Below are 19341 nucleotides of genomic sequence, written 5' to 3'. Positions count from 1 at the left end.
TGCCCCCACCCCAGTTGTCTGTTCTCTGTGTCTATTTGCTACGTCATCTTCTTTGTCCACTTCTGTTGTTGTCAGCGGCATGGGAATCTGTGTTTCTTTTTGCTGTGTCATCTTCTTGTGTCAGCTCTCCGTGTGTGCAGCACCATTCTTAGGCAGGCTGCACTTTCTTTCATGCTGGGCGGCTCTTCTTACGGAGCACACTCCTTGCGCGTGGGGCTCCCTAATGCCGGGACACCCTTGCGTGGCATGGCACTCCTTGCACGCATCAGCACTGCGCATGGGCCAGCTCCACACGGGTCAAGGAGGCCTGGGGTTTGAACTGCGGACCTCCCATGTGGTAGATGGACAATATAACCACTGGGCCAAGTCCACTTCCCCAGCTCATGTTTTTTTATCTATTCTCTTAGCCTGTATCTTTTTATTGGGGAGTTTAATCCATTCACATTTAATGATATTATTGTAAATGCACTGTTTACTTCCTCCATTTTTTCCTTTGGTTTTCATATGTCTTATCTTATTTTTGTGTGCCTTTTTACTCTTTTGGTTATCCTTTCTGCTATTCTTTCTTTTATACTCTCCTCCAAACCTATCTCTCCTATCTTTTTCTTTTAGGTTCTAAGGCTTCCTTTACTATTTCTTGAAAAGGTGGATTCTTTTTTGCAAACTTTCTTAGTTCCTGTTTGTGAATATTTTATACTCATCTTCATATTTGAAGGACAATTTTGCTGGATAAAGAATTCTCAGCTAGTAGGTTTTCTCTTTCAGTATCCTAATTGTATCATATCACTGTCTTCTTGCCTCCATAGTTTCTGAAGAGAAACCGTGCTAAGTCTTACTAGACGTCTCTTGTACATGGTGGTTTGCTTCTCCCTTGCTGCTCTGAGAATTTTTTCTTTGTCTTTGATAGTTGATGTTCTGAGTAGTATGTGTCTTGGAGTAGATCTATTTGGTTTTATTCTAATTGGGGTACGGTGTGCTTCTTGGATGTGTAAGTTTGTTTTTTGTGTGTGAGAGTTGGGAAATTTTCAACTATTATTTCCTCAAATACTCTTTCTGCTCCTTTTCCCTTCTCTTCTCCTTCTGGAACTCCCATAACACATATCTTGTTGCATTTTGTGTTGTCATTCACCTCTCTGAGCCCCTGCTCAGTTTTTTTCCATTCTTTTCTCTCTCTCTCCTTTCTTCTCTTCAATTTTATCTTTTCTGTCTTTGGTATCATTCATTCTTTGCTCTATCACTTTGAATCTGCTCTCGTATGCCTCCTATGTGCTTTTGATCTCACCCATTGTGTCTTTCATTCCCATGACCTTTGTTACTTTTTTGTTCAGGATTTCAATTTCTTACTTGCACTCACTCAGTGTCTTCTTAATGTCATTTATTTCTTTTACCATATTGTCTTCCCACTCAGCACCTTCCTTGTGGAGCTTCCAGCTCCTGTGAGGCTGCCTTCCCATCTTGCTCCAATAGGTTTTCCTTGAGGGCCTCTGCCACTGCAGGATTGCCTTCCTTTCACTCTAGGACCTGCCTAATTTTTTGACAATTCTTTGACTGAATAGGTAGGAAGGAAGGAAAGAAACTATTTTGGTACTATTTAGATGAATACTGTTGGACCCTTTAAAAATCTGAGGTTTGAATTAATGTCATTTTACCCCAAATAGGTAATTTTGACTGTTTGATACAAATAGGAGGAATTAATGAATGCAGGATTCCTGTATACCAAGATTTTTTTTTTAAAGCAGTTTTATTGAGGTAAGATTTATGTGCTAAAATTTCACCCATTCTAAGTGTACAGGTCAGTGAAATTTAATAAGTTTATGTAGTTGTGTAATTGTCACAACAGTTGAATTTGAGAATATTTGTATTACCCCTACTTCCAGTCTCAGGCATGCACTGATTTGCTTTCTGCCTCTATAGATTTGCCTTTTCTGGAAATCTCATGTAAATGAATTATAGTCTTTTTTTTGCTGCTTTCACTTAGCATACTGTTTTTGGGTTCATCCATGTTACATGTATCAGTAGTTCCTTCCTTTTTTTGATGAGTAATGTATTAATCAGCCAAAGGGGTGCTAATGCAAAGTACCCGAAGTCTGTTGACTTTTATAAAGGGTGTTTATTTGGGGTAAAAGCTTACAGTTATGAGGTCCTAAAGAGTCCAACTCAAGGCTGCTTTCTCACCAAAGTCTGTTGCCACATGTTGAAGCAAGATGGTGGGCTATCTGCCTGGTCTCAGGCCTTCCCAGCTGCTCAGCTGCTCTGTTCTCTTCGGCTGCAAACTATCAGGCAAATGGCTAATCTCTCTTCTTGGAACTTTAGCTGTTTGAGCCTTCTACTTTCTATCACAAGGCAGGACTGAAATGACCAAGTTCTCTCTTCTGTGTATCTTCTTGAGTGAGTGTCAGTTTATATCAGCCCACCAATGGGGCAGGGACTCAATCCTGAGTCACACCCTACTGATTGGTTGAATCAAAGCACTTGTCTTAATAGGTAATTTAATCAACACATGTCAGCTGAATCTAATGGATTCAAAGGATAGCATACCCAGAGAAAAAGGTTAGTTTACAAACATAATCTTTTTTGGGATTCACAAAAATAATCTCAAACTGCCCCGAGTAGTATTCCATTCTACTGCATTTTTTGTTTGTTTTTGTTGTTGTTGTTGTTGTTGTTTTCTTCCCTTCCCATTCCACCTCCCCTGCCCTGCTGTTTTTGCTCTCTGTGTCCATTTGCTATGTGATCTTCTGTATCTATTTCTTTTTTTGTCTCTTCTCATTTTTCTCCTCTAGGATTCACCAGGATTCGATACTGGGGACTCTGATGTGGAGAGAGGTTCCCTATTAATTGCACCACTTCAGTTCTGGTTTCTGCTGTGTTTCACCTTGGCTCTCCCCTTCATCTTTCTTTTGTTGTGTCATCATCTTGCTGCGTGACTCACTTGTGTGGGCACTTGGCTCACCATGCATGCACTCATGTGGGCACCTGGCTCTCTGCACAGGCCCTTGGCTCGGTGTGTGGGCACTTGACTCACCGCACGGGCACGCTTTTCCTTTTTCTTTTTTACCAGGAGGCCCCAGTGATCAAACCTTGGTCCTCCCATATGGTAGGCAGAAGCCCTATCACTGAGTCACATCCACTTCCCCTTTGTACCACATTTTGTTTATCCAATCACCAGTTGATGGATGTTTTGATTGTTTTTTATTTTTGGCTATTATGAATATTCACATACAAGTCTTCGTGTAGATACATGTTTTAATTTCTCTAGGATAGATACCTTGGAGTAATATTGCTGGGTTGAAAGTTAAGTTTATGTTGAACTTTTTAGGAAATTGTCAAACTCTTCCAAAATGGCTGTACAATTTTACATTTCTACCAGCTGTTTATGAGGATTGTAATTTCTCCACATCTTTGCCAACATTTGGTATTGTCAGTCTTTTTACTATAGCCATTCTAATGGGTATGTAGTAGTATCTCATTGGGATTTTTTTTTAAAGATTTATTTTACTTATTTCTCTCCCCTTCCCTTCCCCTCACCTTTGTCTGCTCTGTGTCTACTTGTTGTGTGTTCTGTGTCCGCTTGCACCCTCGGTGGCACCAGGAAACTGCATCTCTTTTTTGTTACGTCATCTTGCGATGTCATATCTCCTTATGGGCGGTGCCACTCCTGGGCGGGGTGCGCTTTTTTCATGTGGGGCGCCCCTGCATGGCACAGCACTCCTTGCATGTGGCAGCTCTGCGCATGGGCCAGCTCACCACAGGGGTCAGGAGGCCCTGGGGATCGAACTCTGGAACCTCCATATATATGGTAGGCAGATGCTCTATCAGTTGAACCACATCTGCTTCCTTCATTGGGATTTTAATTTGTATTTCCTTCTTGATTAATGATGTTGATCCTCTTTATCATTTTCTTATTTTTCACTTGCATATCTTTGGTGATTTGTCTGTTTTACCTTTTAAAACTGGGTTTGTCTTTTTAAGCAATAAGTTCTTAATATATTCCTTTTTTTAAAAAAATCAAATTTTATTGACACATTCATAAAGTATACAATCCATCCAATGTGTACATCAGTGATATTTTGTATAATCACATAGTTGTGCCTTTATCACATCAATTATTATTAAAGCATTTTCATTTCTCCACTATTAATTTTTTAAAAATTCTGCTCTGTAATAATCACTTCTCAGTCTCTCTTTTTTTATTTTTATTTTTCATTTCTCTCCCCTTCCCTCCCCACCCCCCCTTATCTGTTCTCTGTGTCCATTCGCTGTGGCTGTGTGTTCCTCTGTGTCACTTGTATTCTTGTCAGTGGCACCTGGAATCTGTGGCTCTTTTTGTTGCGTCATCTTGCTGCATCAGCTCTCTGTGTGTGCGGCACCATTCCTGGGCAGGCTGCATTTTTTTCACACTGGGCGGCTATCCTTACAGTGTGCACTTCTTGCACGTGGGGCTCCCCTATGCGGGGGACACCCCTGCATGGCAGGGCACTCCTTGTGCGCATCAGTACCCTGCGTGGGCCAGTTCATCACATGGGTCAGGAGGCCCTGGGTTTGAACCTTGGACCTCCCATGTGGTAGGTGAACACCCTATCCACTGGGCCAAATCCACTTCCTGTTCTCAATCGCTTTATCCTTCCCATACTGTATATAGTTGCTGTTCTGTTTCCATCTCTCTAATTTATTTGTATTTATATTTTGTATAGGTGGAGTCAAATAATATATAGTACCTTTTGTCTAGTGTCTTTCACTTATTATATTTCCTTTTTTTTTTTTTACCCCTAATGGAAGATTATATATTACTATACATTATTATGCATAGTTTGCATTGGTTGTATTTTTGCCTCATAATAACATCTTGTAACCTTAATGTACATTTGTTGAGTTTCAAAGCAAAAGTCTTTGCACATATTGCACATATTGCAATATTACCTAAACTCACATTTCACATGAGATTTTGCTCTGCTATATAGTTCCATGTTCCTTTTTTCTTTTTTTTTTTTTAGGAATTACTAGTTTTTGAACCCAGGACCTCATACATGAGAAGCAGGTACCAACCACTGAGCAACATCTGCTCCCCTATGTTACAGTACTTAACTTTCCTTCTAGTAATGACCTTAGACTTTCCCTTTCAACCAGTCATATCCATATATTAGCACTACTAGTTACAAACACTGTGATGTGCTTTCACCATTTTTATTCATTTCCAAAGATTTACAAGCAACCTTTTCACCAATTCTGCACAGATTAACCCTTAACTTACCATTCTTTAAACTAATTCTGTTTTCTGGTAACCAGTATTCTAATTATTAACTCCATTAGTTTACACAGTATATTTAGTTCATAATAGTGAAATCATACAATATTTGTCCTTTTGTATCTTACTTGTTTCACTCAACATAATATCCTCCAGGTTCATCCATGTTGTCATTTGCTTTATGACTTCATTTATTCTTAAAGCTTAATATTCCATTGTATGTATACCCAACAATTTTTTTATCCATTCATCAGTTTATGAACACCTGGGTTGTTTCCATCTTGTGGCAATTGTGAATGACACAACTGTGAACATAAGTGTTTAGATGTCTGTTTGTATCACTGTTCTCAGTTCTTCTGGTATATACCTCGTAGTGATATTGCTGGGTCATGTGGCAAGTCTACATTCAGCTTCTTTAGGAACTGTCGGACAGTCCTCCACAGTGGCTGTACCATCCTATATTCCCCCAACAGTGAATAAGTGTTCCTGTCTCTCCACTTCCTCTCCAACACTTGTAGTTTTCTGTATTTTTTTAAACCAGTTTTATTGAGATACATTCACATACCATGCAATCTATCTATATCACTCTTCTTTTTTAGGATGTTTTTGGCTATTCAGATGTACTTTCTCTTCCAAATAAATGTGGTAATTTTCTGTTTCTGTAAAGTAGGCTGTTGGAATTTTAATTAACACTGCATTTAATCTGTTATTCAGTTTGGGTAGGATTGGCATCTTCACAATATTTAGTCTTCTAATCCATTAACATGGAATGTTCTTTCTATTTATTTAGGTCTCCTTTAATTTCTTTTAGCATTGTTTTCTTGTTTTCTGAATACATGTCTTTACATCTTTGGTTAAATTGATTCCTAGGTATTTGAGTCTTTTTGTTGCTATTGTAAATGGCATTTTTCCCCCTGATTTCTTCCTTAGATTGTTCAATACTAGCATGCAGCAGAAACATTACTGATTTTAGTATGTTGATCTTGTATCCTGCCACTTTGCTGCAGTTTGTGTTGAACCTCCCTTGCATACCAGGAATAAACCCTACATGGTTGTGGTATATAATTCTTTTAATATACTCTTAGATTCTATTTGCAAGTACTTTGTTGGAAAATTTTCCATCTGTGTTCCTTAGAGATTGGTCTGTAACTTTCTTGTAGTATCTTTATCTGGCTTTGATATTAGGGTGGTATTGGCTTCATAAAATGTTTTGGGTAATTTTCTCTCCTTTTCAGTTTTTTGGAAGAGTTTAAACAGGATTGATGTTTATTCTTCTCGAAATGCTTGGTAGAATTCACGTGCGAAGTCATCTGGCCCTGAACTTTTCTTTGTTGAAAGATTTTTGGTGACTGAATCGATCTTTTTAAAAAAATGTGATTGGTTTGTTGAGTTACTGTATTTCTTGTAGAGTTGATGTAGATTGTGCATTTCTAGGAATTTGTCCATTTCATCTAGGTTGTCTAATTTGTTGGCATTCATTTTGTCATAATATCCTCTTGTGATCCTTTTTGTTTCTGTGGGGTAAATTGTAACTTCACCCCTTTCATTTCTGATTTTATTTGCATCTTCTTTCTTTTTTTCTTTGTTAGTCTAGCTAGGGGTTTGTCTATTTTATTGATCTTCTCAATGATCCAGCTTTTTGGTTTTGTTGATTTTCTTTGTTGTTTTTATTGTTCTTAATTTCATTTATTTCTGCTCTAATCTATTATTTCTTTTTTTAAAAAAACAAATTGATACATATTAAAAAAGCATACAATTCATCCAAAGTTTACAATTAGTGATATTTGGTATAATCATATAGTTGTGCTCTCATAATCTCAATTACCATTTGAGCATTTTTATTATTTCAATAATAATAAACAAAAAAACAAAATTCACCCCTCCTTCTCTCTTTGCTTCTGCTGTACATAGCTGCTATTTCTGGCTATTCTTGCTAATTTATTATTTCTTTCCTTCTGCTTGCTCTGGGATTAGTTTGCTCTTCTTTTTGTGTTAATTCAGGTGTGCAGTTAGGTCTTTGATTTTAGCTCCTTCTTTTTTAATGTAGACATTTAGGTCTATAAATTTCTCTCTAAGCGCACTGCCTTCGCTCTCTCCCATAGTTTTGGGGTTTTTTTTAGGAGGTATTGGGGATTGAATCCAGGATATGCAAAGCAGTCACTCAACCTGCTTATATATACTGAGCTTACATATACTTTTCTATACATACTCGCTTTAGTTTCGTTACGTTGTGTTCTTGTTTTCATTCGTCTCGAGATATTTACTAATGTCTCTCACAGTTCCTTCTTTGACCCGCTGATTGTTTAGGAGTGTTTTTTAGATTCTAAATGTTCTCAAATTTCCCCCTTTCCCATTGATTATTGATTTCCGGCTTTATTCCAATATGATCTGAGAAGGTGCTTTGTATAATTTCAGTCTTTTAAAATTTGAGACTTGTTTTGTGACCCGACATGTGGTGTATCCTGGAAAAAGATCCATGAACACTTGAGAAGAATGTATAATCTGCTGATTTGGGATACAAATATTCTGTATTTTTTGTTAAATCTAGCTCATTTATCATATTATTCAAGTTCTCTTGTTGATCTTCTGTTTAGTTGTTCTATCTAATGATGTGAGTGGTGTGTTGAAGTCTTCATCTATTATTGTAGAAATGTCTGTTTCCCTTTAGTTTTACCAGAGTTTCCCTCATGTATTTTGGGGCACTCTGGTAAGGCGCATAGATAAAATTATAATTGATACTTCTTCCTGGTGGATTGTCCCTTTTATTAATATATGATGGACTTCTGTATCTCATAACTTTTTTGCATTCAAAGTCTATTTTCTTGATATTAGTATAACTACCCTTGCTCTTTTTAGTTACTGTTTGTGTGGAATATCTTTTTCAACCTTTCACATTCAGCCAATTTGTATCCTTGGGTCTAAGGTGAGTCCCTTAGGTAGTATATGGATGGTTGATATTTATTTTTTAAATTTTAATCTATTCTATCAGCCTACATCTTTTTTTTTCTAGGAGGTACTGGGGATTGAACCTTGGATTTTGTACATGGGAAGCAGATGCTCAACCACTAAAACTGAGCTATACCTGCCCCCCCAGCCTATATCTTCTTGGTTTTTTTATGGAGATACTGGGACTGGGGATTAAACCTAGGACCTTGTACATGGGAAGCAGGCACTCAACCACTGAGCTATATCTGCTCCCCAATGAGAGTTTGTTTTGTTTTGTTTTTAGGAGGTACGGGGAGTTGAGCCCAGGACTTCATATATAGGAAGCAGGCGCTCAACTCCTGAGGGATATATCTGCTCCCCTGTATCTTTTTTTAAAAAATTAACTTATTGAAATGTATCACCCACACACAAGCATACATAAATAATAAGTGTATAGTAATAGTTGTGAACTTACAAAACAAACATGTGTGTTAGACAGGGTTCTCATAACTCACCCTACCACCAACACCTTACATTGTTGTTAAACCTTTTAAAATAATGATTAAAGAGCATTGTCAAAATATTACTACTAACCAAAGTATTTTTCCCCAACCCTCCCTATTATTATTATCTTTATGTCAGTTATATATGAACATACATAAACAAGTGTATAGTAAAAGTTGTGAGCTTACAAAGCAAACATGCATAACATCATTCAGGGGTCCCATACATCAGCCCTTCGTCAACACCTTGCATTGTTGTAAGATGTTTGTTACAAATTAAGAAAGAATATTGTCCAAATCTTACTACTAGTTATAGTCCTTATCTTACATTTGGTGTGTTTTTCCCCCAATACACCTTATTATTATTTTTTCAATTTTTTTTTTTTATGACAGAAGTTGTAAACTTATAAAACAATCATGCACGTTTGCAGAATTCCCAAGCAACACCCCTCTATCAAGACACCACACTGTGGTGGAACATTTGTTACAGATAAGATAATATCATCTGATTGTTACCATGTCCATAGTATACATTTGGCTCACATTTTCCATACTGCCCCATTATCAACACAGTATATCTTTGGCATAGATGCAAGAATATTATATTATTACTGCTAACCACAGTCCATAGGTCATTCCAGTTGTATTTTTCCCATGTGTTTCCAACACTCTACAGAGTGATATACATTTGCTCTAGCTCTCAAAGGATACTCTTGCATCTGTACTATCAACCACAATTCTCATCAACCTCTTGGTTTACTGAGCTATTCAGTTCCTAGATTATTCTCTAGCATTCTGTCAGTTGGCATTTACATTCCTAGACTACCATTTTCAGCCACATCCCTATTTATGAACTAGCTATTACTATTTTTACCATCCTTTCTATACATTTCCATACTTTTTCAATAAAGCTAATTAAAGCTTCTTTATAGAATACATTAAACATCAGTAGTCCGTCTCAGTCCTTTTTTTATCTCCTTTAAGAATCCACCACCTACCACCAGGTCTTGAAGATATTTTCCTATAATTTCGAGAAATTTTATTTTTCTTATTTTTATTTTTAGGTTTTTGATCAATTTTGAGTTAATTTTTGGATAAGGTGTGAGATGGAGGTCCTCTTTCCTTCTTTTGGCTATAGATATCCAGTTCTTTCAGCACCATTTTGCTGAATGGTCTGTTCTGCCTGAGCTGTGTGGTTTTGACTGGCTAGTCAAAAACCACTCGACCATACGTGTGAGAGTCTGTTTCTTAGCCATCGATTTGGTTCCATTGGTCTATGTATCTGTCTTTATGCCACAGTACCATGCTGTTTTTACCACTATAGCTTGGTAGTATGATTTAAAGTCCAGAGATGAGGGTTCACTTTTCCTTTTTTGATGTTTCTGGCTATTTAGGACCCCTTACTCTTCCAAATAAATTCGCTAATTGTGTTTTCAATTTTTTTTAATGCTGGTGGAATTTTTATCAGGGTTGCATTGAATCTGTATATCAATTTAAGTAGAATTGACATTGTAGTGATATTTAGTCTTCCAATCCATGAGCATGGAATGTTCTTACAGTTATTTAGGACTTTTTTTAATTTCTTTTAACATTGGGTTACAGTTTTCTGAATACATTGGTTAAGTTTCTTCCTGACTACTTGAGTTTTATCTGTTGTATTTTATTTTCCCCACTCTTTTGACAATTTTAGTTACTTTTATTGATATAATCTTCATTTCTAGACTCTCTTCCAGGCGTCTGTATCCTATCTTTTCTTTCAGGCTCTAGCACACTCTTTAGTATTTCCGAAAAATCTGGTCTCTTGCTTAGAAATTCTCTCTGTTTCTGTTTATCTGTGAATATTCTAATCTTGCCCTCATTTTTGAAAGACAGTCTTGCTGGATATAAAATTCTTGACTGGAAGTTTTTTACTCATAGTATCTTAAATATATCAGACCACTGTCTTCTTGCCTCCATGGTTTCTGGTGAGAAATCAGCACTTAATCTTACTGGGTATCCCTTATATGTTATGCATTGCTTTTCTCTTGCTGTTCTCAGAATTCTCTTTGTCTTTGACATTTGACATTCTGATTAGTAAGTGTCTCAGAGTTGGTCTGTTCAGATTTTTTCGAATGGGAATAGGTTGTGCTTCCTGGACATGGATATCTCTGTCCTTCAATAGGGTTGGGAAATTTTCTAATGTTATTTCTTTAACTGTTTCTTCTGCCCCTTTTCCCTCCTATTCTTCTTGTGGGACACCCATGACATGTATGTTTGCACATCTTTGGCTGTTGTTTAGTTCCCTGAGACCTTGTTCAATTTTTTCCATTCTTTTCTTCATCTGTTCTTTTGTATGTTTACTTTCAGAGGCCATTTTTTCAAGCTCACCAATCCTTTCTTCTGACTCCTCAAATCTGCTATTATATGATTCCAATGTTTGCTAAATTTCATTTATTGCTCCTTTCATTCCCATAAGATCTGCTATTTTTCTATACATACTTTCAAATTCTTCTTTGTGCTCATCTAGTGTCTTCTTAATATCCTTAATCTCTTTAGCCATCTCATTGAATTTATTAAGGAGATTTGTTTGAACATCTATGATTAGTTGTCTCAACTCCTTTATGTCATCTGGAGGCTTATCTTTTTCCTTTAACTGGGCCATAGCTTCCTGTTTCTTGTTGTGGATTGTAATTTTTGGTTGGTGTCTTGGCATTTGCCTTACTAGAGTATTTATTCTGGGTGCAGTTTTTCTCTTTAGTTTAGGGCTTCCTGCCCTTTCTCCTTTGCTGGTTGTGCTGTAGGAGCCAAGGATGTAATTGGTGCTCTGAACTGTGGAAGCTCAAGCAGCTGTCATTGCCCCAGGGATGGATGAAGCTTCTCCCAACTCTCTCCTTTCCCAGAGATAGGGACAGAGTCACAGCTGTGTGGAATAATCCAAGTTGTGCAGGCCTAGACTGTAGTTGCCCAGAGAGACTGATGAAGCTTCACGTCCTTTTCTCCCCTGCCTGGGGCATGGATGGAGCTGCAGGTGTGGGCAGCAATCTCTTCAGTGCAGGTCCAAGATAACTGCAGTTGCCCCAGTAGACTTTTAATTATTCAGTTTGTGCCAGCCAAAAGGTACTCTCACTTACCTGGTTAAACTGGTGCTGAGCTAGCCGGCCTCCTCCCTGCCAGAGGTGGGACTGAAGCCTAGGCTAGGGCTGCAGGCTGATCGAGGTGAAAGAAACCGGTTCCTACCTTTACTGTGATATTTGGTCAGGCCAGCTTCCCCTCAGGCTGGGGGTGGAGTCAAAATGGTGGCCACTGGCCTTTTCCTGACTTGGACAAATTCACACCCCAGCTGTTCCTAGGGTTATTCCTTAGCCATCTGAGTCTACCAATCAATAGCTGAAGTCAGAAGCCAACTATCTCCTCCTCCCATGTTTTTGGGAAATGGAGCTTCCAATTCCAGTCACAGAACAGCTCCTGGGGCGGCTTGTACCACCAGAGTAGGACAATCACCAGCCTCCGCGGCTTGGCTGGCAATTTCCTGGAGAGTCTGGAGCAGGTCCCTGCAGCTTCCTCCCTGTTAGAGGTGGCACTGGTCTTAGGCTAGACCTGCAATCTGACCTGAATGGAAAGAAGCCTGTCCCCACTAGCACTGGGGTTTTCAGTCCACCCTGCTTCCCTTTGTGCCAGGTGTGGAGTTAAGATGATGGCTCCCAGCCTCTTTCTACTTGGACAGGCTCAAACTTTAGCTGTTCTCAGGATTATACTTTAGCCCGCTGAATTTTACTCATCAGTAACTGAAGTTGGTGCCCAACCATCTCTTCCTCCCCCTTTTTGGGGAAGTGGAGCTTTCAATTCCAGCCATGGAATAGCTCCCGAGGCGGCTTGTACCTCCAGTGGAGGATGGGCATCGGCCTCTGGGGCGCGGAGTGCTCTACTTACAAATCTTTTCTGCATATGGGCAGCCTCCTCCTTCCATTCCTTCAAGGTTGTTGCAGGATGCCCTTCTGGCCTCCCGAAGCCCCCAAACAGGTGCTTTAGCTAGCTCCAGAGAGCCCTGGGTGTTTACTAACTGCTTTGTAGCAGGAGCTGACTCTAGGAGCTCCTTACTCCGCCACCATCTTGCTGTAATCTCCCCTTATATCTTTTGATTGGGGAGTTTATAATCTATTCACATTCAGTGTTAGTATTGTAAATGAATTATTTACTTCTATCATTGTATACTTTGGCTTTATATATTCTTGGTAGAAAAGTTAGACATGTATTTTCTCCCTGTCTATAGCTTGTCTTCATTTTGTTAATGTCTCTTTTTTTCCAAAGGTTTATTTATTTTCCCCCCTTCTCCTCCCCCTCCCTGCTGTTTTTGCTGTCTGTGTCCATTTGCTGTGTGATCGTCTGTATCTATTTTTCTTTCTGTCTTCTCATTTTTTCTCCTCTAGGATTCACCAGGATTTGATCCTGGGGACCTCTGATGTGGAGAGAGGTTGCCTATCAGTTGCATCACTTAATTCCTGGTTTTTGCTGTGCTTCATCTTGACTCTCCCCGTCTTCTCTCTCATTGTCATCTTGCTGCATGACTCACTTGCATGGGCTCTGACTCCTTGTATGAGCACTCATTTGCCATGTGGGCACTCACTCGGGCACTCAACTCACTGTGTGGGCAGTTGGCTCGCCACGTGGGCACTAGTGTGGGAACTCAGGGCACTAGTGTGGGAACTCAGCTCACTGCATGGACACTCGGCTTACCATGTGGGCACTTGCATGGACATTCCACTCACTGCGCAGGCACTGGCTTGCCATGCAGGCACGCTTTCACTTCTTTTCCTACAGGAGTCCCCAGGGATCGAACCTGGGTCCTCCCATATGGTAGACGGAAGCCCTATCACTTAAGCCACATCCACTTCCCTTAATGTCTTTCAAAGTGCAAAATTTTTTGATCTTGGTGAAGTCTAGTTTATTCTTTTTCTTTTATTAGTTGTGTTTTTTGTGTTGTATCTAAGAAATCTTTGTCTAATTTTCACAAAGATTTTCACCTATCCTTTTAAAAGTTTTCTAATTTAGCTCTTTTATTTAAGTTTGTGATCAATTTTTGTAACAGCTTTATTGATATAAAATGCATATATTCTGCAATACACCCATATTAAGTAAGTAATTCAGTGTCTCTTAGTATATCCACAGTTATACAGCCATCACTATGGTCAGTTTAGAACATTTTCATCGATGATCTATTTTTTTATATATGATGTGAAACACTTGTATAGTGTTTTTAATTACTATTTTCTAATTTATAGTATAAAACATTATTATAGGTTACTCGACCAATAACCTACTGTTGGCTACTTAAGTTTTAATTTTTTTAGTGTTTCTAAAGGAAAAAACAAGATTGTATGCATGTTTCTATATATATATTCTTTGCAATGTTTAAATACTAAAAAAATTAAAACTTAAGTAGCCAACAGTAGGTTGAGTAACCTATAATAATATGTTTTATACTATAAATTAGAAAATAGTCATTAAAAATGGCTTGAGGGAATTGAGTGTGGCTTAAGCAAATGGGCTCCCATCTATGATATGGGAGGTCCAGGGTTCAATTTCCAGGGCCTCCTGGTGAAGGCAAGCTGGCCCATGCGGTGAGATGGCCCAAGTGAAGTACTAGCCCGCACAGGAGTGCTGGCCCATGTCGCAAGCTGGCCCAAACAGAGCTGGCACAGCAAGAGGATGCAGCAAAAAGGGACACAGAGGAGACGATAAGAGATGCAGCAGACCAGGGAGCTGAGGTGGTGCAAGAGACTGAGCACCTCTCCCACTCTGGAAGGTCCCAGGATCAGATCCTGGTGCTGCCTAAAGAGAAGACAAGCAGACACAGAAGAACGCATATAGTGAATGGACCCAGAGAGCATACAATGGGGTGGGTGGGGAGAATAAATAAATCTTTTTTTAAAAAATGACTTGGCAGGAGTAGGTGTGTAGGTCAGTGGTTGAGCACATACTTTGCATGTACAATGTCCCTGGTTCAATCCCCAGTACTTCCTAAAAAACAACCACAAAAAAGATCTGACTTCTAAAGAAGATAAACAATTGGCCAATAAGCACATGAAAAGATGCTCAGCATCATTAGTTATTATGAAAATGAGAATCAAATTCAGAGTGAGATGCCACCTCACACCTATTAGAATGGCTAGAATAAAAAAGGACAATAACAAGTGTTGCTTGAGGGTGTGGGAAATTGGACCCCTCATACATTGCTGTTGCAAATGTAAAATGGTGCAGCTGTTATGGAAAACATTTGGCAGTTCTTCAAAAAGGCCAACATAAGAGTTTTTATGACCCAGCATTTCTACTCCTAGAAATTTGTACATGAATGTTCATCGCAGCATTATTCATAATAGCTGAGAAGTGGAAACTATCAAAATATCTATCAAGTGACAAATGGATAAGCAAAATATAGCACATCCTTTATAATGGAAAATATTCAGCCATTAAAAAAGTTTTTATCTTCTTTGTTTAATAATCAAGATTTCCTATAATAGGAGCAAGTTGGTTCTAAATACAAATAATCCTATTGAAAGTAGAAAAGGGAAAGGAGGAAATGGGCAGGGAATATAACATATTGATTTGCTTTTCAGAAAGGCCTGTGTTAAGTCAATGTCTTTTTCTTGTAGCATCCTGGTGGAGAAGAAGTTCTGCTGGAACAAGCTGGTGTAGATGCCAGTGAAAGCTTTGAAGATGTAGGCCACTCCTCTGATGCCAGAGAAATGCTGAAGCAGTATTATATTGGTGATGTCCATCCGGTAAGGACCAACTGAGCTTGGAGCTCTTATAGAAAGGAAACTATTATACTAACGAGCCACAGAACAGGATGAAGGAATTAATTATTTTAAAAAATCAGTTCAACCCAGCCTTATTTACATTTAGCCTTACTTTGCGGATATATAGCTTCTTGTTTGCAAAGTAGCTTTCATAATAATATCTCTGAAAAGCTAAGGAAACTGATTTTGGATTGCTAATTAATTTTTATAATGCAGTCAATAATATCTCTACCTAAAATAGTGTTTGGGTGAGTAACTACCCCTTGGAGCAATGACTTTTTAAGCCATACATACATGGCATTCTAACAGAGAACCCTTATAAGCTCAGAAGTAGGGCTCAACAGCACTGAGTCTCCTGGGGAGTTCCCTGCTACCAGAATGTAGTTTCATGTTCCAGTTTAGACTCAAGCACATAGTGAGAGTTCATTTGGATGTACTTTAAAATATTATTTTCTTTTTAACAGAGTGACATTAAAACTGAAAGTGGTAGCAAGGTAAGAAATTATCAGTATATCTTGTGTTTCAATTGTTTGTATTTCTGTTCACTATCACATCATTGATTTTTTAAATATTATTTTAACATGAGAAGTGTTGTTTTTTTTTCCCAAGCATTTGTACTATTTTTTTTAGGAATTTGGACTCAGTACCATCTCAGGAGAAAAGAATAGCTGAGTGTTGGAAGTTGGAAACATTTCATTAATGCTTCCTTGTGTTAAAAAAATAAGTGAAACCCCAAGACTGTAGAGCATATGGTTTTGAAAGAAATTAGTTTATGGGTTCACTTATAGAAAACTATCTCTTATATTACACAGAACAGGTAGTAATAATTCTGTGTTGGAAAAAGAATTGCTAAGTTGATTTTCTCTTATGAGTTTTCTCCTTTATCCTTACTACTGAAGGAATAGAATTCTGAAGTAATTGGCTTGACTAGAGCAGTGTTCTATCCCTGTTTCCCAAATTTAATTCTTTTATACTGTAGGCTCAAATTGGTTCACGCTTTTCCTATTTACTCTTTGATACAGGAAAAAAAAAAAAAAAAAAGATCAAGCATTTGAAAACCTTAATATGTATGTACTGCATTATGTACCAGGAAGAAAATATGAAAGCTCTTTCTGTTCCCTGCCAGCTGGGTGGTTCATATCCCTTATTCCCTTACAATTTTCCCTGACCTTCAAATAGCTATTACTGTACCCTCTAATTTAAAGGGAGAGAAATTTAGGTGCTACCTCGAATATCCCTTTTCCTCTAATTTCCCATTCTTCATTGAGTTAAAATTATCGAACAGGCTTGACTCAAAAATTAAAGTTGAACTAGACACAAGAATTATTCAACTCATCTCTTGCCCTGTAGTCCAGTATGTCTGTATAAATTAACTGTTCCTCTTACTACATTCTGTTACTCTGAACTCTTGAATTGTTTATGAAAGGGGGAGAAAATGCTTCTTGAATCGCTTTGTAAGCATTGTTGGTGTTTGTTCTCCCCTTCTGATGCATATATCATCCATTCCTGAATCCTCACTTCTATTATTAAGGCAGAATTTAATTTAAGGATGGCCCTGCTTAGTATTTTGAACATTTCCAGAAAACATCACTCTTAAGGTCAACAGTTGATTCAAGGGGTCTTCCTGTTAGTACAAGAGCTGTACCTTGTGTCTAGAAGACAAAACCCATTTCTGCTCAGCAACTGTGAGAATACTCTTGTATATTAAAACCATAGAAGAATATTTTTACAATTAAACATCTCAGTCTATAAATTGCTTATTGTTGCTGTTTCGTTTCATTGATAATGCTGTAGATAGTTAGGACCATTCTTCAGAGTGGAGAGCATTGTTTCTCTAATTGTGTTCCTATACTACCTATATTAGAATTCCCTGGGATGTTTTTTGAAATGTTTATTTCCTGGGCTTTCACTACTAACTACAGATTCAGAATATCTGGAGATGGGACTTGGGAATTTGCACTTTAAGTAACCCAGGTGATAAGTAGGTGCCTAAGAACCAAAGGTTTTAGAGTTACTAATCAAATTCTGAATGATATGCTCATCCCTTCATTCCAAAACTTAAAGAAATTTAGTTAGCTTCTGTGGAAAGCACTATCTGCCTTCTGTAGGCCAAATAATTAATTAGAAATTTCTCACCTAAATTAAACCTGTTGAGCCTCAGACTTTTTAAAAATAAGAAATATAGAAAAAGAAACCCTTTCAGCTCACCAAATTCCATATTAATTTAATAAAAGTCTTCATATGTAGTTTAGCCCCTGCATGGGCTAAACAGTGACTAAAGGTAGTGTTTTCAAGGATTTGTTTTTCTCATGTCCATCTACTCGAAGAACATGTCATGAAGTAGAGATTCTGGTTATTGTGTGTGTTTCTAGTCATACTGATGTACTTCTGGCAGATCCAGCAAGGAAAGTCTTTTAGAAAAATTTCAAGACCACCTGTGTATGTTTTCATAGAACTATATTCCAACCTGATCTTAGTTTCAGAAAGAAATTCTCCCTCACCCCACCCCCAGAAGAAATTCTTGATTCATCAGATTTATTTATTTATTTATTTATCTCCCTTCCCCCCCACCCCCCACCCCGGTTGTCTGTTCTCTGTGTCTATTTGCTGCATCGTCTTCTTTGTCCACTTATGTTGTTCTCAGCGGCACCGGGAATCTGTGTTTCTTTTGTTGCGTCATCTTGTTGTGTCAGCTCTCCGTGTGTGTGGCGCCATTCCTGGGCAGGCTGCACTTTCTTTCGCGCTGGGTGGCTCTCCTTACAGGGCGCACTTCTTGCGCGTGGGGCTTCCCTACACAGGGGCCTGCGTGGCATGACACTCCTTGCGCGCATCAGCACTGCGCATGGGCCAGCTCCACATGGGTCAAGGAGGCCCGGGGTTTGAACTGCGGACTTCCCATGTGGTAGACGGAAGCCCTAATCATTGGGCCAAGTCCACCGCCCAGATTTATTTCTTAAAAAGGTTTAAAATAGGCATTTCTATGTCTAGATTGTAGGTATCTCTTTTTTTTTTTTTTTTTAAAGATTTATTTATTTATTTAATTTCCCCCCCTCTCCCGGTTGTCTGTTCTTGGTGTCTATTTGCTGTGTCTTGTTTCTTTGTCCGCTTCTGTTGTCGTCAGCGGCACGGGAAGTGTGGGCAGCGCCATTCCTGGGCAGGCTGCTCTTTCTTTTCACGCTGGGCGGCTTTCCTCACGGGTGCACTCCTTGCGCGTGGGGCTCCCCTACGCGGGGGACACCCCTGCGTGGCAGGGCACTCCTTGCGCGCATCAGCACTGCGCATGGCCAGCTTCACACGGGTCAAGAAGGCCCGGGTTTGAACCGCGGACCTCCCATGTGGTAGACGGACGCCCTAAACTCTGGGCCAAAGTCCGTTTCCCTAGGTATCTCTTTTCTTCGTTTTTTTCCTTACCTGGTTTAAACATTGACCATCAAGGAAGTGGAAGTTCATTTTATTAATCACTTTCCTTTCTTGTGGTCAAAGGTTTCTAAACTCAATGAAAAAGTGGTTTTTAAGCCTAATTAAAGTGTCTTTGCCTTATGGGATAGAATTTTTATTTCTTTTCTCTTTCTTCTCCTTCCCTCAACTTTTCCACATCTCTTCTTTCTGTACAGACTCATATCCCCTCCCTACATGAACTCTTCCCCCTGCTGCCCACCTGCTTCCCCTCCCCCCAAAACACCCAAAACATTTCTATTGTAGACTACAAATCAGGAACCATTTTCCAATGTTTTTTTAGAAACCACCTTTCATGTTGCTTTTGATAGAACATAGGTAAATAATTGATGGCCACTCTTGTTTTATTGTTAGATTGACAGTACTTGAGTTAAGTCCCTGAAATATTACAATATTAAAATTTCAAAGCTTAGACACATAATGGCAACAAATGTTT

General features: G+C 38.7%; 1 protein-coding gene across 4 annotated transcripts in view; it reads left to right on the top strand.

The window, feature by feature from the left end:
- Positions 1–19341, top strand: part of CYB5B (cytochrome b5 type B) — a 148801-nt gene that overhangs the window by 18525 nt on the left and 110935 nt on the right. For all 4 annotated transcript variants that reach the window (XM_071209110.1, XM_071209111.1, XM_004468119.4 and 1 more), the window contains exons 2-3: positions 15303–15431; positions 15914–15943. In XM_071209110.1, coding sequence (XP_071065211.1) covers positions 15303–15431; positions 15914–15943 — 159 coding nt within the window. The remainder of the gene's footprint in view (positions 1–15302; positions 15432–15913; positions 15944–19341) is intronic.

The sequence above is a fragment of the Dasypus novemcinctus genome, chromosome 18 (assembly GCF_030445035.2).
Source record: "Dasypus novemcinctus isolate mDasNov1 chromosome 18, mDasNov1.1.hap2, whole genome shotgun sequence".
NCBI lineage: Eukaryota > Metazoa > Chordata > Mammalia > Cingulata > Dasypodidae > Dasypus > Dasypus novemcinctus.
The sequence above is the reverse complement of the archived record's forward strand: the minus strand, read 5'-3'. Positions and strand labels throughout refer to the sequence as shown.